The sequence below is a fragment of the Corvus kubaryi genome, unplaced genomic scaffold (assembly GCF_017639235.1).
Source record: "Corvus kubaryi isolate FWS band 111438036 unplaced genomic scaffold, C.kubaryi_AGA036_p1.0 37272, whole genome shotgun sequence".
NCBI classification, from domain to species: domain Eukaryota; kingdom Metazoa; phylum Chordata; class Aves; order Passeriformes; family Corvidae; genus Corvus; species Corvus kubaryi.
This window is the reverse complement of record NW_024581084.1, coordinates 1,013,099-1,035,981: the sequence shown is the minus strand read 5'-3', so window position 1 is coordinate 1,035,981 and position 22,883 is coordinate 1,013,099. Positions and strand designations below refer to the sequence as shown.

The 22,883-nt window shown below is 50.1% G+C and overlaps 1 protein-coding gene across 3 annotated transcripts in view; it reads left to right on the top strand.

The window, feature by feature from the left end:
* The first annotated feature begins 12,952 nt into the window (after positions 1-12,952).
* ABCA5 (ATP binding cassette subfamily A member 5) overlaps positions 12,953-22,883 on the top strand; it is a 32,151-nt gene continuing 22,220 nt past the window's right edge. For 2 of the 3 annotated variants that reach the window (XM_042025511.1, XM_042025509.1), the window contains exons 1-8: positions 14,420-14,522; positions 16,883-17,014; positions 17,648-17,761; positions 18,629-18,833; positions 20,246-20,404; positions 20,635-20,732; positions 21,377-21,606; positions 22,711-22,852. In XM_042025511.1, coding sequence (XP_041881445.1) covers positions 17,657-17,761; positions 18,629-18,833; positions 20,246-20,404; positions 20,635-20,732; positions 21,377-21,606; positions 22,711-22,852 — 939 coding nt within the window. In that variant the 5' untranslated portion in view covers positions 14,420-14,522; positions 16,883-17,014; positions 17,648-17,656. Of the gene's footprint in view, positions 13,139-14,419; positions 14,523-16,882; positions 17,015-17,647; positions 17,762-18,628; positions 18,834-20,245; positions 20,405-20,634; positions 20,733-21,376; positions 21,607-22,710; positions 22,853-22,883 lie in introns of those variants that run through there. The other variant, XM_042025510.1, reaches the window with a different exon arrangement.

Here is a 22,883-nt window from a genome sequence, read left to right as displayed (position 1 = left end):
GCCGCACCGCGCACGCGCGGCGCCGCCGCAACGGCGCATGGGAGATGTAGTCCCGCGGCCTCCCCCCGGCGGGGCGCGCCGCCGGCAGGGGGCGCGGGGAAGGCGGCGGGGTTCGCTCGGCTCCGCTCCGATGGCCTCAGACCGCTCTGGATCGCCTCAGACCGCCTCAAATCGCTCCGGATCACCCCGCACCGCACAGCATCTCATCGCCCTGCCTCACATCGTACCGTGCCGCGCCGCTCCGCTCCGCCCGTGCGCTGCTCTTTCCCCAAAGAAAGCGAAGCGAAGCGCCTGCCCGCCCCGCGTCTGCCCGCTGCCTGTGCCCCTGCCAGCCTGCATCCCTGTGCCCCTGCCATCCCTTCCTGCACCCCTCTCTGCATCCCTGCGCTCCTGCCTCCCTCCCTGCCTGCCTGCCTCCCTGTGCCCCTGCCTGCAGCCCCAATATCATCCCTGTCTGCATCCGTCTGCATCCCTGTGCCCCTGCCTGTATTCATACCTGCATCCCCGTGCCCATGCTTGCAGTCCCAATTTCATCCCTCCCTGCATCCCTCTCTGTATCCCTATGCCTCTGCTTGCATCCATATCTGTATCCCTGCCTGCATCCCTACATGCATCCCTGGACGCCTGCCTGCATCCCTGCACTTCTGCCTGCATCCCTGTGCACCTGCCTGCATCCCTGTGCTGCTGGCTGCATCTCTGCACCTCTGCCTGCATCCCTGCCTGCATCCCTGCATCCATCCCTGCGTTCCTGGATCCTTGCCTGCTTCCCTGCCTGCATCCCTGCATCCCTCTGCCCCTGCCTGTCTTCCTGCCATCAGCAAGTGCTTAATCTGTTTTTACATTTTTCCCCTTGCAGCCAGATCAGATGGAATGAGTATATCCTGAGTCAAGCAGGGTGTGTTTGGAGGTGATCATGGAGGTTTCCCATGGGAAGAGCCAATAGACCTGATCTGGTGACCTTTCCCTGAGATGGGGACACTGTCCACACGGGAAACTCGGGGCAGTGGTAGATGGGTACCCCGTTTGCCACATAGGAACCCCCCTTCTGGAAAAAATCCCTAGAGAAAGGAAAAAACAGACCTTCACAAAGCAGTGTTTACCATTATTTAAATGTTTCCTTATAGGAACATGGGGAGAAAACAAACAAAATGTAATAAAAATACCTGAGCGCTAAGAAATGTGCACTTCAAACCCATTTACAGTTAAATTAGTGCTGAGGGTATTTTACACTCTGGCAAAATACTGATGATGAAGGTATAAAATCCAGTGAGAAGGTTGCATGGAGGGCATAGATGGGAGTGAAAGCCGTGCTGCCACTCATTCCTTGGGCTGGAAAATGTGCATTGGAGCTGATTTTGGGGCTGTGCCTCCTTTTCCCAGCCAGCCCCAGGCACTGAACTTGCACTCACCTGGCCTTGCCACTTTTGGCTGCAAGGGCCAAAGTCTGAAGGAGCTGCAGCCCTCAATTAGGGCTCTGTGTGTAATTCCTCCTTTTCAGAGGGCTTCAGGGATGAGGGTGATGCCATGATGACTTTTTGCCTTTCCTTTTATACCCTTTTTATAAACCTCTTTATAGCTTTTTTATTCTCAGTGGTTTTTTTGCCGACATTCTTAGACTTATTTTGTCAAGCTAAGAGACTAAACATTTTAGAAGCTTCGTAGCTAGGGATCAGTGTGCCCCAGAGCCCAAGGTCTTCTCCAGAACACATTCTGTAAACTAAGATAGAACCATCCAGGGGAAGGTTCCTTGGGGAGGGGGGGCTCACTCGAGCCTCTCATTGGGAAGTCTTTGATAGATCTGCTAATTAGTAACACCTATAATGTTATACCAGATCTTTTGGACTGTGCACTGCAATGTGCATCTTGGCGCATTCCACCTGGACATGGTGCACCTAAGGATCCTTAAAATAAATACTGAGGTAAAATCCCTTTTTCCCTTCTAACCATGTTTGATTCTTGATTTTAACACCAGGAAAAGGCATCAAGGGAAATGGTCGTGGTCCTTCCTGCCAAACACTCAGCTCGAGCAAATCCTTACAGCCAAGGAATAAATCCCAAAATGAGGGGTTTGCCATGGAAATGCTGACAAACCCTACACTCACACATCAGAAATGGCAGCTTTGGGAGCAGCATCGTGGTGGGACCCTGAGATCTTGTCCCATGAAGTGATGTGGCAAGGCTGCAGCTTTTAACTGGCTTTTAATGTTTGTAACAAACTTCTGTTGGTCAAGCCTGCACGCAGGTGCCAGCTCAGGGATGCTCCTTTGGGTTTCCATGAAGATTTCAGATGCTGCTGGAACTGCCCAACCGCTGGGCCATATCTAAACCCAGCTGTTCTCATAGAATCATGGAATATCCTGAGGTGGAAGGGACCCACTAGGATCATGGAATCCAACTCCTGGCACAGCACAGACACCTCAAGAATGTCACCATGTCCTTGGGAGAGTTGTTCAAATATTTCTTGAGCTCTGGCAGGCTTGGAGCTGTGACCACTTCCTTGCTCCAGTGCCTGACCACCCTCTGCAGGAAGAACCTTTCCCTGATATCCACCCCAACCCTCTCCTCACACAGGTTCAAGGCATTATTTTCCGCAGAGGATGGAATCCTCATTCTCCAGCATTTCCCGGCGCACTGGCCCTGTCCCTTGCTGGCTGCCAGGTGCCATCAGGCGCACTGGGATGTCCCTGTCACACACAAGCTCAGACAGCCCAGCAAACCCCGTGTCCCTCCACAGCATGATGTCACTTTTTAGTGTCTTTTTTATGTTTTTCCTGTTTCCCCTTCCCAAAGATGTCCTGGAATCAGGATCCCACTGCTTTCCCCAGGATTAGGGCACCCTTGCACAGTGCCCTGCTAAGGCCCAGGAGAATTTTCTCCCGATTTTCAGGGGTTTAGGCTGAGCTGGGACCTGCAGAGGCTTGTCCATCCCGTGAGTGGTTGGTGTGTGCAGGGCAGGAGGGTGTGGGAGGTTGGGCTGGAGGACGAGTCCTGGCAGGCTGCAGCAGGACCGGGCAGGGCAGGGGGGAGGCATGGCAGTGTCACCCCAAACTGGGGGGTTGTCCCCAGGTGTGAGGGCTGCAGCTTCCCCCAGCCCTGTGCAATGCCCTCCTCTGCCCTGGAGCCGACAGGGGACATCACAGGGTGACAGGATGGGCATAGGGCTGGACTTGGAGCTGTGGACTGGGTGCTGCCAGCTCTGAGTCAGAGTGGTTTGGGTTGGGAAGGAGGTTTAAAGGGCACCTCATCCCACCCCTGCCACTTTCCACTATCCCAGGTTGCTCCAAGCCCTGTCCAACCCAGCCTTGGACACTTCCAGGGATGGGGCAGGCACAGCTTCTCTGTCTGTCCATCCTCATTGTAAAAACACCTCTTCCTTATATCCAAATCAAGTGGTTCCAAAACACTTTATTACCTTTGTTGTTCCCATTTGCTCCAGCACAGTGCCCGGCCTTTCACCTTCCAGTTTCCTCTTCACAGAGCCTTTTCTTATTAAAATCTAAATTCTGCACACAGTGTGACCAGATCTCCCTTGTCCAGGTGGGATTCACCCTCCTCCTGTCCAGTGACAGGCTCGGGTCCCCATCTTGGGAAGGGGAAGGGGAAGGGGAAGGCGAAGGGAAGGGGAGCTACTGCAGAGCTGACTGAAGATGTCCAGTTTCTACATCTGGGTCTGGCCATAACTTTATTCTCTAATACTCCCTGCCTACGGTAGTTTGAATTTTCTACAAGTTCTGATTTATTTATTCCTTCTCCCAGCTCGCTCCTTCATTGCTAGGGAACAAATTTGCTGCAGAGAAATTGGACAAACAATTTCTGTGGTTTCGCTGCTGAAAAAATCTCCTGTGTCTGCAAAGGGAAGGTTTGCCCCGAAATGTTGTTTGTTTCAGACCCGAGGTTGTTTCCAGCGTTGGCTTTGGTCAGGGCGCTCGGGAGGCGAGCGGAGTCATGTGCTGGGTTTGTCCAGGGAAAACACAATTGGAGGCTTCAGTGTCAGTGTTTGTGTGAGCGCTCACTCCTGGGCCAAAAATTAATCCCAGAGTCCTGTCCACAAACAGCAGAGAGCTCCAGCGTCCCCAGATTCTCCTGCTTCCCTCTTGCAGAACCATTGCCAGAGGCTGTTTCCATATCCCGGATTCTCGCTGGGGAGGGGGATGCTTTCCCCTGGCTCATCCCCCTTCACTGGGAATTATTTGGAGGATTCAGACGCTGCTTGTGTGTGATTTTCAGCTGTTACAATCATAGGTGATGGGAAACAGGAGCAAAACTGTGTCCAGAACATCTGTGGTACCTCCTGGTGCATCCTTGAACACCAAGAGCAGGATCTGGGGCTCAAATCAGGATTTTCCCAGTGCGTCATGAGGTGTGAAGGGGCCACAGCTATTGCTCTGAAGCTGTTGTGTATTTTGGATGACAGCCCTGTGCAGGGACAGTCAGAAGTCCTGGTTTTCCCAAAAACGATGCACTTTGCAGATGGAGAGATCAAGCAGAGGAGCTTGGTGATTGAACTTTATGGAGCAGGAGGTGGGACAGGCTGCAGCAGCTCCTGTGCTGGAGGATCCAGTGGCTATTTCAGTTTCTTTGGTTCTCATTTGTGTTTTTATTAGATTATTCTGCTCCCAGCCATCTCCTCCCTTCATGGGAATGGGAACTGTGGGGAAGGAAGGATAATTTGGGACGAGTGTAGCGAGGTTTGGCTTGGCCTGTCCTGTGAGAGACAATGGGACAATGACATTTTCAAGTGTGATCCCATCCCCTGGAGAGAACCTCATGAAATTTCTCATTATTTTTAGCTCAGGTAGTGGTCAGTCCCCTCGGAACAGCTGGGCAGGAGAATTCAGCCATTCCCTAATGCTCCTGGTACGGGAAAATTAAAGCTGAAAATTAAAAATAATTGGAATAATGACACTAAAGGGCATTAATGACACTAATAATGACATGGGGCATAATGACACTAAAAGCCATGGGAGAGCAGGCAAGGCAGAAGACAAGGACAGTTCCTCTTCTCTGCTACAGAGGATGAACAAACTGCAGGAAGTTCTCCAATACGAGAGGGACCAGCTGGGAAAAGGGACATTCCCAAGGGATGTCTGGGGAAGGAGCCCCAAGAAAAACCAAAGCAAACAGAGGGTGCAGATGCTGGGGAGGAGAATTCGGCTGTGGGGAGAGAGGAGGTGAGAAACAATGAGCTGTGCTGAGCACGAGCTGCTGATGGCAGCAGGCACCATCTGCTCCTCAGGGTCTGAATGGTGCTGCCTGATATCCTGCATTCCTTTGTTCCCCGGGAATTGCAGCCTGCAGGAATTTAAAGCCAAACACAGGCCCTGGGAGCTCAGCCCCATCTTACCTTTTGTCTGAGTTTCCTCAGTCTCCTCCTCCTCCTGCCTCTCCTCTTGCAGCCCTTAATTCCCAGCACATTTTTCCACCCTGGATCATGAGGAGATGGATTAAAGCCCAGGAGGGCTTGGAATTCTCAGTAGTGAAACAAACTGTGCTGCCCCAGCACACACAGGGTGGGATGTAGGTAAAATTTCCCCTCATGGCTGGGTAGGTAGGGAATTGTGAGGATAAAATGACCCAAGATGTATGTGCAGCTCATAAAAGAGGCAGAGGCCAGTAAATAAAAATGACTTTCAGCTTAATAATAATGAGGTTTCAGAGCCATAAATCTGGCTGGACAACAATGATGGGTCAAGCACACTCTTCCAGGAGGGGTTGATGCCTTTTCCTGGTCTTAAAATCAAGAGTCATACACGGTTAGAAGGTGAAAAGGGATTTTACCTTGGTATTTATTTTTAGGATCCTTAGGTGCACACGTCCAGATCAAATGCACCTCCATGCCCACGGCAATGACCCCCCACAAAAGTTCTGGTTTAACATTATAGGTGTCACTAATTAGCAGATCTATCAAAGATTCCCCAATGAGAGGCTCGAGTGAGCCCCCCTCCCCAAGGAACCTTCCCCTGGATGGTTCTATCTTGGTTTACAGAATGTGTTCTGGAGAGGACCTTGGGCTCTGGGGCACACTGATCCCTGGCTACCAATCTTCTAAGATGTTGAGTCTCCGAGCTGAACAAACAAGGCCAAGAATGTAGGCAAAAAGCACTAAGAATACAGAAGTTGTAAATAAGGTACAACAGGGGTATAAAAGAAAAGGCAAAAATCTTCATGGCATCAGGGTGAGGGGGATGTCTGTGTGTGTTAACCTGAAGACGAGAGACAGAGGTGGAGAGCCAGGTAGGAATTTTAAAGTTTTAGAAAAACACGCAATTAATGCACAGACGAACTAAAGCAGCCTCACACCTCCAAAATCATTGATCTGGGGGCTGGGGGAAAACGTGTTTTTATATGGCCTGTCTTAAACTGCTTGTCCCTCGCTCTGAGCCTTGCATTCCTGCTCTTGGGGATGGTTTTGTCTCTTACAAAAAGCCCGAGATTTTACCAGCTACATCTTTGTTTCGTGGTGACCTTTTTTGCTGTGTTGCTGCACAGAGATGTCCCTGCAGAACGTCAGAGGTGCCATCTCTCTGTCACACTCGGGGGCTGTCACAGAGGGACCGAGCTGAGTGTGGTGGTTTTAATGCTGCTGGCGTGGGTTTTAGTGCTGCAAACATTGCTGAGGTTTTTCAGAGTTTGCATTTGCTGCTTTCTGCCCTGCCTGCTCCTCTCTCTGCGTGGAACAGATTCTGCATGTGCTTCAGTGCAGTAACGGACCCAAATGCATCCTTTGGGCTCCTGGGAGCACTTAGTGCAGCCCTTTTGTATCTGCTGGATTCTCAGGGCTGGCTCTGGGTCACATCCCGAGCTCCAGGCTCTCTGTTCAGGGCCCTGTGCCTGCTCAGCCCAGCCAGGGGCAGCTGGATGCTTCACCTTTCAGGGTCAGTCCCATCACCTTTAGCGCCCGTGGGTTCAACATTTGCAGGTCGCTCACCAGGCATTGTTTGAATGCCCAGTGACTCCATCCCAAAGCCAGGAGCAAGAAAAGGAATTCAAACTCTCCTAAACTCTGCCCAGCCCCTTCACCAGGCTGGGTGCAGCACCGCCTGTGCTGCTCCCAGGGATCTTTAAATGACCCCATCAAGGCTCCCCTGAAGCCAAGACATCTTTAAATCCCACTCAGTAACCACCAGCCAGCCTGCCCCTGTCTGGGGAGGGATTTCCCTCCTTCCCAGGCAGGAGAGCTGGGGCAGGACCCCGGTGAGCTGGAGCTGTGGCACTGCTGGGTGACACTGCATGGGCCACTGCTGGCTGGGTGGAAATGTGGCCTCAGCCATCCCTTGAGTCCCCTGCCCTGCACCCTTCAGTCCTGGAAGATGCAAGCATTTGGGATTTGGGATCTGGGGGGAGGTTTTCACCTTGGGGCACTGCTCTGCGCTTAGGACTTTGTTTCTCACTGGTTGTCCCCAACTCCTTCATTCCAGCTGATTTTTTTTCAGCAAAATGAGCTGCAGGTTCATTCGACAACTCAGTCAAGGGTTCAGTCATAAACTGCTCCTTGCTCTGGATCCCCGGGGGTGCAGAATGATGTTTTGAGTATGGATGCAATGTTGGGGTCCCAGCCAGCCTCAAAACTCCCAGTACGGAACACGCAAAGCAAGGAGAAACCCGGACATTTAGGGATGGAAGCTGAGGCCTCACCAGCAGCCAGAGAGAGGAAAGAAGAGGAGGAATCCAGTGCAAAAATGTTCTAAAACATGGTGGGATGAGGCTGAGCAGCTCCAGTGCCAAACAAGGATAAGTGGCACCTCTGTCTGAAGGGATCTTTTTATTGGGATGGCAGCAGGAAACATCTCTTCCTTTCACTGACATGGATACCTGGAGTGTGCAGAGCCAGGCAGGGCCTTTTTAAAAACAGGAAATCATATTTCAAAATCCATCCAGGAAAACCTCTGGGAAGGGAACACAGCTGGAGGTGGACAAGTGGCTGCAGGGGACGGTTCCACGCACAGTGGCAATGCTGATGAAAAATACTCATTTTCTGTCACATCCCCACCAGGGATGGGTCACATTTTCCCCCCTCCAAACTCTGCTGATTTAAAATAGGCATTTGGGTTCTTTTTTTCTGCACTCATGAGGTATTACTCATGGCCAGAGTGAATGTATGTTTGCACCCATCTGGCTGTAATTATGGCATTCTATATGCTCTGCATACAATGTATATATTGTGCACTGAGCTGCTGGCACGGCTCTTGTTGAGGCTCTGTTGATGCTTCAGTTTAAAGCTTGGGGGTTTTTTTGTTCCCAGAGGTTTCTAACTTCCCGTAAAAATCTATTCTGGGCTGGGACTCCCTGTGCCAAGTCTTAGGCCAAGATTGAAATTTCTTTTATGAAATTTTATTCTGAGTCAGTCTGGATGTTGTTCCAGAAGGTGGGTGAGGGCACGGAGTAAAATCTGTGTCCTGCATGGTGTGAGAGAACCTGACTCCTAAAGAACTGAATTTTGCATAACCACTTCTAGAGGTGCAAAATGCTGTGGTTCTCAGCTGCGTTTTGAGCCCTTTTCTTTAAATCCAGGGATAAATTGTACCTGTTAATCATGCCCTGGGTCTGAGCACCAGGAGGTTTTTGGTGTCCAGCAGCTGGTGACTTCGGCTTTTTCACACTTTGGTGCAGCTGCAGCCTTGGAGCAGCAAACGCTGGAGGAAGTTGGGTTTTGCACAGTTTATTTCAGTCTCTTTCCAGCTCCCAGAAAGAGGCAGGCCTCCTAATCAGGTGCTCTGAATTCCTGCTGAAGGGCTTCCCTGGCAGGGAGTCGGAGCTGTAGAGGATGCAAATGCATCATCCTTGTGCTTATCCACAGGTTTATTGATGCAAACACATCACTTCCAGAAAATGTGGAGGAGATCTCCTCAGCCAGTGCCTGAACCAGCTGTGTGCACAAGAAAAAGAGATCTCAACAGCCACAAGATATGGGCAGGAACAGGGCTCGAGTTGGCTAAAAACTCCAAAGGAAAATATAAAATAATTTGGTTTTATCTGCATTTGAATCCGAGCAATTTCTGTGATGGGCCTCTGGCTCCCAAAGAACTCTGCAAAAGCTTTGATGAAAAAAGAAGCTGTGAAAGAGCAGCTGTTTACCTGCAGCTTCTGCATCACTGCACAGAATCATGCCAGCATTCCTGGGCTTCCTGAAAGGGCTCTGCTGACTGGGAAGAGCAGTCGGAGCAGGCGTGCTCTTCCCAGCCAGAGGGGTGGAAGGGCCGCATCCACCAACCCGAAATCCCAGGATAATATTCCATCTCTGGCCATTTTTTTGTTGTCTCCACACTGAACTTGTTCTGCCCTCTCTGCACAGCACAGAACCTCCCAAATTTAACTGCAGGAAGCAGAGCCTGCCCTGCTGGAGGCACCTCCCTCCTGCTCTGCTCCACATCCAGCGCAGAAGGTTTCCCTCAGCATGAGCAGGGATGCACCAAAGAATTTGGGAGCAGTCCTTTGTGCTTTTAATGCTTTTTTTTTTTTTCTTTTTTTCTCTTTATTTTCAAAAGGCTGAGTCACAGATAGAAAGAAATGAAAGAAAGGAAATTCAGCCAGTCATGTTTCCTTGCTGGATGAACTAATGCATTCCCACTGCAGTGCACTGCACTGCGCTCCCGTAATATCCTGTTTGAGGTGAGCACCTGTGCACAACTCCCAGTGAAATAGCCCTGGAAGGAGATCCTTTAAACAGAAAGGGGAAGAAATGGCCCGGCCTGGCAGGGAGGAAGTGCCATTCTACATGTGCTGCTGTGGCTCTGGAACTCCTGGTGAGGTGCACAGACTCCGTCAGCCCAAAGTGATGAGAACTGGAGAAATTTCCCTCTGCTCCAGCGTGAACAGCCCCAACTCCCTCAGCCTCGTTGCACCTGGAGCCACTGGAAGTTGCCATCATTTGGTGCCTCGTGGAGTTGTTTAGATCCCTGTTCCACTTAAAGAGATTAAATTCTCCTCTTTGTCTTTAAATCTTTTTCCTTGGAAGTGTAACACGGACAGGTTTGTGGTGCAAACACAGCACCCACCTCCACCTCAGCACAGACTCCTTTTGGTCTGCAACACATTCCATCACCTTTGGCTCTTTGTATCTACAAACAGAGATGATGTTCGAGGCACCTGAGCACACAGGGCTGCTGTAAAAATTAATTAGCTGCTGGTTTGAAGGTGCTTTGAAGATGAAAAGCAGTGCAGTGCTTTAGGTTTAACACTTCTGGAGGTTCTCTCCCTGTGGTTTGGGCTGGGTTTGACTCTCAGCTGCTGATTCTGTTTGGTGTTTCCCTGGCTGCAGCAGCTCTCAGTGCCAGGAGTGTCTCACCCACTTGATGGGAACATCTTAGGGGATGTTTTCCTCCCAAATGACACAGACAGATGTTTCAGAGCACCCTTACACGAAACCCCCGCCCCGCTTTGTGCAAACTCCTCACATTTTGTTGCTATGAATTGTCCTGGGGGACTGTTGCTGTGAAGCTTAAGAGGTTCACAGCAACCTCTTCTGTTGGCTAAAATACCCTGAACTCCAAAGAATTACAAACTTTGCCAAGTAGAGCATAAAATCACAGATTCATGGAGTGGTTTGAGTTGGAGAGGACCTCAGAGACCATCTCATTCCAACCCCTTCCACAGGCCAGGAAGAAGCAGAACATGAATATGAGCAGTTAAAACTTTTGAAGTATAAACAGAGACCACAACAAAGTGACCAGAAGAATTCAGCCCCAGACAGGATTCTATTGTGTTTAATGCTTGATGGATGAAGATAAGAAGCTTTAGGGGTTTTTTTATTGAAGCTGTAGTTATGTCATTGTATTTACTCAGTATTCTTTAGGCAATTATTTAATTAGAGTCCTTTGAGCTAATACTCTTGGTTAAGGTGGGAACTAATGAAAAAAAGGAAGTTTCCATGAGATTTGTGCTGCTGTGGGGGCCTGTGCCTAACGAGGGCCCTGGGACCAGGCTGGGGCTTCAATCCTGGATATTCCCAACCATTGCTGTGGGTGAAGGAGGGAATGCAAAGGCTTCTGCATGGCTGTGACACCTCCGCGTGCAAACAGTGCTTTCCACTTAATTCCATGCTGTGACATCCTTTTCTTCTTTCCAGTTGAGGACACAGTGTCCTGAGCTCCATTTTCCAAGAAAAACACGTGGAGCTCCTGCTGTGGTTACAGAGCTTGGTCGCTGCTGTGCGTGATGCTCGTGCTCAAAGCAGCCCAGACAAGGAATTCCCAACCCCTGCTGGGATCCGAGCAGTGAATCCGTGCTGGAGCAGGAGCTGCAGGGTGTTTTCCTGAGCAGCGTCCCTGCAGCAGGATTCAGGATTCCTGCTCAGCTCAGCCTCTCCCAGCAGCTCACAGGAGGTGCTCAGGGAAGCAGAGCCCGTCGGGTTGTGCAGGGATTGTGCTCTCAGCGATGGGAACAGGGCGATGAACACACACTCAGTAGGGTTGGTCACATCCCAATGGCAGCAAAAGGCTGCTCACGGACTCAGCCCCATCCAGAGGGTGACAGGGACTCCAGAGGGGGAATAACTCTGTGGGAAGCATCAGGAAACCAGCACCCACCTGCAAATGGCAGGGATTCAGTGCTGGTATTCAGGGCAGCATTTTCAATGCCTTAATTATATCTTGGGTAACGTAATTAAATCCTGGCGACCTTGTGGATGCAGGCAGTGATGCCTTTTCCTGGTCTTAAAATCAAGAAGGGGGAGGTTAGAAGGAGGTTAGAAGGGGAAAAGGGATTTTACCTTGTTATTTATCTTTAAGGATCCTTAGGTGCACACACCCAGGTCATGTGCATCGAGATGCAGCCCGCCGAGTGTGCCCCCAAAGATCGGGTATAACATTATAGGTTTTACTAATTAGCAGATCTATCAAAGATTCCCCAATGAGAGGCTCAAGTGAGCCCCCCTCCCCAAGGAACCTTCCCCTGGATGGTTCTATCTTGGTTTACAGAATGTGTTCTGGAGAGGACCTTGGGCTCTGGGGCACACTGATCCCTAGCTACGAAGATTCTAAAATGTTTAGTCTCTTAGCTTGACAAACAAGTCCAAGAATGGAGGCAAAAAGCACCAGGAATACAGAAGTTGTAAAAAGGTATAACAGGGGTATAAAAGAAAAGGCAAAAATCTTCACGGCATCAGCAGGAGCCGGGAGCAGGGGATGGAGTGAGGTAGCTCCTGCCCAACCTTAAAGCTCCAGGTCCCCAGGACATATGTCCAGCCCCTTTCCTTTGCTCCCCAGCAAGGTTGTGCTGGGAGGTGGAAGGGGGGTGTCCCTGAGGAATGGGGGCTGCAGAAAGGAGGGGGTGTCCCTGGGAGGGGGGGTCATACAGGGGATGGGGTCCCCAGGAGGAGAGAATCCTTGGAAGGGGGGGGGGTCACTGGGAGAAGGGGGTCTCCAGGAGGAGAGAAACCTTGGAGAAGGGGGTCCTTTGGAGGAGGGGGTCACCTGGAGGATGGGGCTCCCTGCGAGGGGGTCTCCCAGAGAGGAGGGTCCTCAGGAGAGGTGGTCACACAGAAAATGGGGTCCTCAGGAGGAGAGAATCCTTGGAAGGGGGGAGTCTCTTGGAGGAGAGGGTCACCCAGAGGATGGGGGTCCTCAAGAGAGGTGATCAGCTGGAGAATAGGGTCCTCAGGAAGAGAGAGTCCTTGGAGGGGGGGATGCCTTGGAAAAGGGGGTCACCGAGAGGATGGGGATCCTCAAGAGAGGTGGTCACACAAAGGATGGAGTCCTTGGGAAGGGTGGTCACCTGGAGGATGGAGGTCCCTGGGAGGGAGGTCCTCAGGAGGGATTGATGCCAAAAAATGGTTGGTTTTGATGTATCTTTCATACATTCACAGCTCTGCAGACTACAGTGGTCCAGTTACTCAGTTTCCCAGCCAACTGCAGTGCTCTGTGAGACAAACACATTCCTGGAATCCCCTTCTAATCTTGCTTCTTCAGCGAACCAAGGCCACGTCCCTTTCCCCTGTATTTAGACACAAACAACATGGGGCTGGAAGCGAGGGGGAGGCTTCAGTAGGGGACCGAACCAAGAGGGGAATTATTTCATTAACTGTACTTCTAATTGGGGATTCTCATCAATTATGCTAATTTGCTGAACTTATAAAAGTGTCGAAGCCCTGTCCCATGTGTGCATTCAGCCACAAGCGCGCCTGGGGGACCTTCAGTAAACGGTAACCACTTTATTCCTCATTTTAATCTCGTTTGGTTTGTGGTTCTAGGGCTGAAGAGGCATCGGGGTGGGGTCAGAGGAGAGAATCCTTGGAAGGGGGGATCACTTGAAGGGGGGGCCATCCAGGGGATGGAGGTGGGGGGGAGGTCATGCAGAGACTGGAGTCCTCAGAAAGGGGGCTCACTGGAGGATGGGGTCCCTGGGAAAGGGGTCCTCAGGAGGGATAGGGTCACAAGGGGGAGAGAATCCTTGGAAGGGGAGGGTCCCTTGAAGGGGGAGCCACCCTCAAGATGGAGGTTCCTGGGATGGGGGAACACCCAGAGATTGGGGTCCTCGGACAGGGGGTTCACTGGAGGATGGGGTCCCTGGGAAATGGTTGTCAGGAGGGATGGGGTCACCTGGAGGAGAGAAGTGGGGGTCACCTGCAGGATGGAGGTCCCTCGTCAGGGGAGGAGGGTCACCCAGAGGTTGGAGTCCTTGGAAGAGGTGGTCACCCAGAGGATGGGGTCCCTGGGAGGAAGGTTCTCAGGAGGGATGGGGTCACTCGGAGGAGAAAATCCTTGGGGGGGGGGGGGGGAGAGGGGGTCCCTTGAAGGGGGGCCCCCCAGACATTGGGGTCCTTAGGAAGGGGGGGGTCACCTGGAGGATGGGGTCCCTGGGAAAGGGGTCCTCAGGAGGGATGGAGTCACAAGGGGGAGAGAATCCTTGGAACGGGGGGTCCTTTGAAGGGGAGGCCACCTACAAGATGGAGGTCCCTGGGATGGGGGAACACCCAGAGATTGGGGTACTTAGGAAGGGGGGGGTCACTCGGAGGATGGGGTCCCTGGAAAAGGGGTCCTCAGGAGGGACGGGGTCACCCGGAGAGCAGCGTCCTCCTCCTCCGGAGGTGGTCCTCGGATAAGGGGTTCACCGGGAGAATGGGGTCCCTGGGACGAGGGAATCCTTGGGAAGGGGGATCACTTGGAGGACGGGGTGCTAGGGAGGGGGTGCCCAGCAGGCAAAGAGTCACCCGGAGGATGGAGCCCTCGGGAGGGGAGTCCCTGGCAGGGAAGGGGGATCCCGGGAGCGGGGCTGTCCCCGGGAGCGGAGGAATGTCAATAGGAGGGAGGTGTCCGGCACTGCGGAGCGGCCCGGGGGGAAGGCGGGGAGCGGGGCGGGGGCACCGCGGGGCTCGGGGCTCTGCCGGCCGCGCTCCGCGGCGCAGGGGGCGGTCCGGGGCCGCGGGGCGGTGGCAGGAGCCGGGCCCGGCCCCTCCCGGCTCGGCTCGGACGGGAAGGGGAAGGAGCGGAGAGGAAGAGGAGGAGTTGGGCTGCACCTGGTGCGCGTCACTGCCCGCGAGTGCCGGTGGCTGGGGCAGCCGGGCCGGCGGGGCCGGGCGCCGAACGGTGAGAAAACCGCATTTCCAGGGATTTAGCGGGGGGGGAAAGGGAGATGTGAAAAGCAGGAGCGTCCTCCCTCTGAGACACGCGGGGGTCCCCGGGGCTGGGGCGCGGCGGGGATGCTCAGAGGATGCAGGTGGATGCTGGGGATGCTCAGGGATGCAGGAGGATGCTGGGGATGCTCGGGGATGTTCAGGGATGCTCAAGGATGCTGGAGATGCTGCGGGAGCCGTGCGGGGAGAGCCAGACCCGCCTCTGCTCCGTGTCATTCCTTGTCCCCGCAGGGAAACAGAGATGAGTTTGGAGGGAAGGGATTTGCAGCCCCGGGCAGGGCGGGGGTTCCCCATGGGGCTGATAAAGGAGAAAATTCCGATAAGGGAGAAAAATTCAGATAAGGGAGAACATTCAGCCTGTTTTTTAAATTACTACATGAAGCATGTTGTTATATGTTATTATACTCGCAATTTAAATAATTGAAGCGCAGCAAAGAGCACATCAGAGTTTTGCTTGAGTACCATCTCGGCTGTTGTCTTGTAGCAGCAAGATCAATAATCTCATTTCCTCGCCGTTCCGCGGGGCTTGTTCACTGATAAATTGTTTTTGCCTCGAGCCGCAGCTCATTTAGCTGAGGCTGACACTCCTCGTTTGGGTTCTGGTGGGGTTTTTTGGGGTTTTTTTTGGCTCGAAGACAAGGAGAACGTGATGTGCAGCACTAAATCGCCATGTGACCTTTAAAGCCCGTTGCCAGGTTGATGCCGGGGGAAGGGAGGGGAGGCTTCCCGAGTATCATCTGAGCGTTATTTAAGAAGCGCTGGCATCTCTGATATGGAATTAAAGCACAAACCCAGCCATTCCCTTGAGATAGCTTTGACTGAGATGCCCACAAGCATTTGTGTGTCACCCGCTTCCCGTGTCAGCACAAATCACAAGACAGTGCCTAAATTGGGGAGGATTGTCACAGGTTGAGAGTATCTTCATTTTGTCTGCTATTGCTCAATTAAATGCCTTGGCAGCTTCCTCTGGTCAGCCTCTGTGTTCATTTTCTTCATCCGGAGTTTCAAAGAGGATTTGGGTTGGTTTTTTCTCCCCCAAATCCAAATTTTCACCGTTCAAGTGATGCTTCTTCAGTGTCCTTCATCGTTCTGTGGCTTACGTGGAGGTGGCAGGTGTAATATGAAAAATTAATTAACATTCTTGAAATGACCCTTCCTCCAACCTACGTGATGTAAATGAAAGCATGGCAGAGTTCCAGTGGAGATGTGGGAGTATTTTGGGTTTTACAAGTGGAGAGAAAATAATTAGAGGAACAGTAACTGGCACTGGTGATTGAATCTCATTAAATCATCTTTGCCAGTTTTGGGGATTTAATTAAAATATTGTGGCTGAGGGAAGGGGTTGCTGGGTTAGACCCTTGTGTGCTGTTGAGGAGGGACCTCTGGAGTTTCTGTTCCTGGGAGTGCTCTTGGAATGTGCAAACGGTGGCACTTCAGGGCATGCTGTGAGCAGAGGGGAGAAGCACAGTGATTTTCATGATCTGTAAGCAAGAACTGCTGCTTTTGATTATTTTTCAAACACTCCGCTATCACTGGGAAACATTTCTTGCCCAAAATATCCAGAGGAGTTGTACTCATTTTTTCCTGCAGGGCTTGGTTGCTATCACAGCTTGGTGTTAAAGCATTTTGTGGTTGGATTTTTTTTTTTCCAGACAAAATATGTATTTTTTCAAAGTTTGCTTTTATTTTTGAAGTAGACTCAGGGTGAGGGCAGCACTCCAGGCTGGAGGTGGGATCCCTTCCCAGAGCTTCTCTTCCAGTGATGAGCACTTGTATCCCACTTCCCTTGTGCTTCCAGGGGTCGCTGCTCCAGGGAGGACCCCAGAGCCAGTCTGGGAGCAGGGATTTGGTTCCTTTTAGCCCCTTTTCCCTCCTCTCATCCCTGCCATGCTCAGACAGGCTCTGTGTATAAAGTATTTGTGTATTTGAGTTTATGGTGGTGCTGACATCTCAAGAACTTCCTGTGTCCCGTTACTGAGGTGATGTTTGTGCTCCAAAAAGAGATTTCCCTATTGAAACCCAGCCAGGGAAGGAACTTTGAGCCATGTGGTGTCTGACAGATAACAGAGAAACCAGAGCTGTACACAGGCACCAGGAACATCAGCCTGCTTCTGGAATGAATGCTGGGAGCTGTAAAGCCTGGAAAATGGATAAATTCCTGCATTCGCCACTGTGTTTTGACTGAAGGGTGGAGGAATCACTCAGTTTTTCACCGGTGGTGTGTAGGTGTTGCTGAAGGTGGGGTTTGTGGCACCTGCCCTGGTGCTCTGCTGTCCCTGCTGAGCAGCTCATGGTTCTGTTTCACCTTCGCAGGTGAAATGTTCCAACATTCCCAGCTGAGGAAGCAGAGGGAGATGTAGCCTGACCCGTGATTCCCAACCTCAGGCAGCAAAAAGGGCGGCAGAACCCAGGAGAGAACCCTCCCAGCTCCCCAGCCCTCGCCAGGTACGTGCAGGATGGCATCTCCTGCAAGAGCATTTTCCATTGAGCTCCGTTGGCTTTCCCTTGCCCGGAGCTCGCGGGCAGCGCTGCTGGGCTGTGCAGCCGGGCTGATGGAAGGCTTCCAGCAGAGCGAGGGGGGACCCGGCGCTGCTGGCCCTGCTCCAGCGGGGAAGGGGGTTACTCACGCCCAATTGCACAGCCCGGGGCAGCTGGCGCTGCTCTCGCTGCTCTGGCCGCCTGCCCTCAGCTCCCGCCACGGATGCTGGAATCGTGCTCCCAGAGAGATATCTGGGATTGGGATTTACATGGAGAAAAATAAGCCCAGCTTAAGTCAGGTCTACTGAGTTGGCCTAGAGCTGGTGCTGCCCTTGGGTGGAGGGGTGGCATCCTGAGGCACCTTCTGCCCAGATTCCCAGCTGGATTCCCCATTTCTCTCAGTCCAAGTGGGCACTGCCAGTTTCTCCACATGACAGGCACATAACGTGTATGAGAAGGCATTAAGAGATGAAAAACTGAAAATGAAAAATTCTTGTGAAAATATAAAAATAGGAGACACCAAATGCTGCAACTGCCTGGCTTTGGCTTTGGAAATTATTTTGTCATTTAATAAAGGTCTATATTTTTTTCTCACACCAGTCCTGAAAAATGGCACCGGCTGCTCCAAGAGAAGCAGGAGTGTGGAGGCAAACCCGAGCTCTCTTGTTCAAGAATTGTCTTATTAAGTGCAGGACTAAGAAAAGCAGTGTCCAGGTAAGGGATGAGTCCTTGGCTCCTGCTTCCAGCACATCCACGGTTATCCTGTGTTTAAATAACTCCCAAATCGGAGGCAAAACTCGGTTTTATCATGATGTTTATGAAGCTTCATGATCTGCTCTGGATTTTGGGGTGAAATAGGCTTTTTCAGAAGGTGTTTTGTAGCCCTTTGGTTAAAAAAGTGTTCTAATATGTAAGGCTTTATCCAGAAAATAGCCTTGAATATTAAATTATATATATGTATAAGAATACATCTACAGAGTATATTAATTTATTAGTAAATATTAGTTGATGTAGTCATTAATATTTTATATACATTGTAGTATATATTATACATATATATCATATAAATAATAATATATTATTTAAAATATCCTTGAATATTGCCAGCTCAGTGCACTTTTAAAACCTTTTACAGCTGTAACCACACAGAAAAGCAAGGTCAGACCTCCCCAAAAGATATTTTTATCTTTTCTACCAGTTCAGCCTGGGGTGTAAATGATTTGATGACACTTTAAGATGAATTTTGAGGGGAGGAAGAGACCTTGCAGTGCTTGGCTGGGCTCCTTCAGTGGCTCACAGCTTTTGTTTCGAGCAGGAATTTGCAGATGTTTAAAGCTTGTGGAATGATCCCTTTGGGCCTTCACATGGCTTCTTGAGTTACTAATGCCTGGGATTGAAACCCTGCTGCAGCCAGGCGAGGATTTGGCATCAGAATCGCTGCAGCACTGAAAACTTTCCGGGAGTTTTGCTGCCCAGACCCTGCACTCAGCCCCTCCTTTGAGCTGCGTGCAGGACAAGCTTCAGGAATGTTTTGTTTCTATGGCTGTGCTTCAAAATATTCCAATTTTCTTTTTGCTGCAGGAGGTGCTTTTCCCGCTGTTTTTCCTGTTCTGGCTGATCCTGATGAGCATGATGCACCCTCATAGGAAATATGATGAGGTGGCCAACACCGACCTGGGCCTGCTGCACACCTCGGTGCTGGTGAACTTCGTCATCGGGTACACGCCACCCACACCCATGGCTCGGGAAATCATGAAGAAAGTGGCTTTTGATAACTTTGAGGATGGTATTCCAACCCTAAATCTTGTGGTTTTCCCCTCATATCTCTTGCTGTAGCTTGTGTTTGAAGGGGGAGCTCAAGGGTGCTGCCAATAGGAAAAGTCTTTATTTTCCAGAGGAGGGACTGTGAAGGTGTTGGGGGTTTTTTGCTGGTTTTGGGGATTTTTTCCTGACGTAAAATAATTCTGGCACTGCCACTTCAAAGTGATTTCCATTCCTGAGGAGGCCACAAGAAAAAAAGCAGCTCTGGGGTTGATTGATCCCTGTCCTGTGACATCCTGGGGCAAACTCAGGGGAGGTTGGCGGTTGTTTTCTATCTTGGCGTCACAATCACAGCAGCATTTTTAATTTATTTTAAATGCTAATTCCCATTAACACTTTGTCACCTCTTCTTTTAAAATAAATTTTCCTTTTTTTTCTTCCCAGGTTTTTTTTTTTCATGTTTGTTTGGGGTTTCTTTTTTCCCTGTTTGGGGTTTTTTTCCCCTCTTTGGTTTTTCCTGGTTTTTTCTTCTGTTTGTTTTTTGCATATTTCTTTGTTTTTTCCCACTTACTGGTTTTTGGTTTTTTTCCATTTGTTTGGGTTTTTTCCTTGTTTGTTTTTCCTGTTTTTCTGTTTATTTTTTTCCATTTGTCTGGGGTTTTTTTCCCATTTGTTGGGGGTTTTTTTTCTCATTTGTTTGCATTTTTTCCTCATTTGTTTGGAGTTTTTCCCCATTTGTTTGGGGTTTTTTTCCCTTTTGTTATGTTTTTTCCCTTTTTTTTTTCCTTACTTTTTTCCTTCTTTTTCTCTAGTGCTCTCCTGCACACCTCACACTTAATAAGAACTTATTTCTCCAAACCTGCTCTGTTTCTTTTTTTAGTTTGGGGTCTTTGATTCTTTTCTTTATGCTTTTCATCCCTCATAATCACCTTGGAGCCACAGCCCAGCCCCACATCTGCACATTCCTCAGATCCTTTGAGCAAACAACTCTTTCTTCTCTTCCCATGTTCCGCCGAGCTCAGTGACAGAAATACCACGTTTTGATGGATTTATCCATCTGCACCATCGATCTGCCTTTCCTGGCAAGTGCTGGGAATAAACCCTGGGGCAGCCAACAAAGGATTGGGGCGCAGAAACTGCGGGAGCAGCAAAAAATGGGGGGGAAAAGGAAAACTTCTGGGCTAAATGTGCATTACTCACCCTGCAGTGCTGAGCTGAACCCCTGCAGTGTCTGTTCACCAGAGTATTTCCCTCCCTGTGGCAAAAATAATTATAGATACCAAAGAATCGTGGAATGGTTTGGGTTGGAAGGGTCTCCAAACCCCAATAAGTCACTAATGATACTTGATGCTTCTTTCAAAGTGTTGCACGTTTTTATTCCCTGCTGTGCCAGGGACTAAATAAAAACTGGATAATTTCTTAATTAACATCTCCCAGGCCTGATCACTGAGGAGTATTTGAGTGAGGAGGAGCTGGAAGAGGCGAGCTTTCTCAAACCCTCCAACTTCGTGGGGGTGGTGTTCAAGGACTCCATGTCCTACCAGCTGAGGTTCCACGACTCCATCGCCATGTCCTCCATCTATACGGAATCCAGAGGTAAATCTGCGTGCCCTGCAAGGGAATAAGCTGGAAATCATTCCATATTTTTCTTTTTTTTTTGGCCTGGTGTGCATGTATTGGTTTGTGGAGGTGGTTTGCAGCAGTGTGAGGGATGGCTTGGGAACAGAGCAGCTGGAACTCTGATTTTTGGGATTTTAACGTGGAATCCTGGAGTGGCCTGGGTTGGAAGGGATCCTAAGGATGTTCATTCCCTGCTTTTCCCTCAGCCACGTGCTCCAGCCTGCGGAAGAGCTGCGAGTCAGTGACCTACTGGAGCTCGGGCTTCACGGCGCTCCAGGCCTGCATCGACACCGCCATCATCCAGGTACGGCTGGGAAAACCCCATCCAATCCCATCCTCACCCCAAGGAAGGGCAGATCCAGGGGCTGCCCAGGCTCTGGCTGCTTAATCTGCCTGTTAATCCTGGGAAATGCTGTGCCAGAACTCACCTGGGATCTGATGAGAAGGCAGAAGTCTCCGGGTGGGTTTGGCTGTGTTTTGTCCAGGACTGTTTTGTCGAGGATTTCCCCAGTCCTGTGGGGTTGGATAATGAGGATGTTTGACTCCATTTTCATCCAGATGAACCTGAACATGCCGCACAACGCTCCTCAGAGCACAAAGGCTCCACAGAGCTCACCCCGAAATGCCACTCCAAACAGGGGCTGCAGGGTTTGCCTTGTTTTGGTGTCGGTGTTGCTCAGCAATTTTTCCCCGATTTCTGTCCCCTCATCCCGCTTGTGGTGACAGCAAATTCCATCTTTTTAAGTGACAGAAATTTCACATTTGCTAATTTTATCTCCAGGCATTCGGATGTTTTCCAGTTTCCCTGCTTTTGGCCTGGGATTTGGGGTCAGGAAGGTTTTGGGGTCTCCAGATCTCCCCGTGCCAGCAGGGGTGGAGACAGTGGTTGGGATGGGGCTGAAAAATCAGGAAAAATGTGAAAAAAACTCTTCCTCCTCTTCCTTTCAGCTGAAGACAAATCACTCAGTTTGGGAGCAGCTGCAGCTGACCAGAGCCATGGTTATGGGAGAGGCTGCTGTGGTGGAAATTGATAATTTCCCTCGTGCAATCATTTTAATTTACCTGGTGATTGCCTTCTCCCCCTTTGGGTATTATCTGGCAATTCACATCGTGGCAGAAAAGGAGAGGAAGCTGAAGGAGTTCTTGAAAATTTTGGGACTCCATGACGCTGCCTTCTGGTATGTGAGTGTTTGGTGTGACGTGTTGTTTATAAAAGGAAAAAGAAAGAAAGTATATGTAAAGAAAGACTAAAAAAATTATTTCTAGGAAACCTCTTTAATCTCACCTGTCAGTTCTTAAATTGTTTTCAGTATTTAACTGAAAACAACCAAAAACTGAGATATTCTGTAAAATCAAACAGAGAGACACTTGACGTATCATGAAAATATGAATATTTTAATAAGAGATCCTGCTGTATTTATTCATGTATAGCTATGCCAGGCTTAGAGCGATTAAGCCTCATCATGTGTGAGATTTTTATGGAGGTTTTTAAATATTTCTGGCTCCCTACCTCCTTTCCTAGAAGCTCAACAGGTAACCTGCAGCCTGGCACATAATTAAGTGAACCCAACTCTATAATTTTAACATGCCAGAGCAGTCTCAGCAACAGGTTTTCAATTGTTTCCTCACCCTGATGAAAAATCGTCCTGGGAAATAGAATATTTTATTTTTCTCTCAAATGATGTGTTAATTTGAAATCATTGAGAGTTGAAGAGATAAAACCAGGTTTTGCTTTGCCCTTTCCTGCAGGGTTTTCACATCTGCACCGAAACAGCCACCTGGGGTGGTTGGAATGATTTTTTTTACTCATTTCACAGGAAACGTGTCATTTTTTGCTACCTGTACACAAACCACCCCTGTTTGCTGAGGTCAGAGCTGCTCACAGACTCGCAGCTCTGTTTTTCAGAAGAGCAGGATTTTGTTACCCTGCCCAGTGCCCTGAATGATGGCTGTATTAAATTTTAAACAGAATTTCTTGAATTATTGAAACCTATGACTCTGTTACCCTCCTTTGCCTACCCTAGGGAATTAATTATGCAAGTTAAAAAAAAAAAAAAGGTGAATCACCTGATTGTGCATCTCTGGCTGTCCTGGGAGTCGATGTGTGCCGAGAACAGTCCCAGGGATGTTCACAACAGCTCTTTTACTGGGGGGGGGCTCTTGTTTTGTGGCACACTTGGCCTTTGGTGCAGTGTCTGGAATATTAAAGAGTGCTGGGTTTTGCTGTTTGCGTGGCTGGGGATTCGTTCCTTTTTCTGTTTTTCCCCCCTTTTCCTCCCTAGGCTGTCCTGGGTGCTGCTCTACGTGAGCCTGATTTTCGTCATGTCCATTCTCATGGCGGTGATCGCCACGGCCTCGTCCCTCTTCCCCCAGAGCAGTGCCTTTGTCATATTCCTCCTTTTCTTCCTGTATGGAGTCTCCTCAGTAAGTATTCCTGGCCCTGTGCAATTCAGCC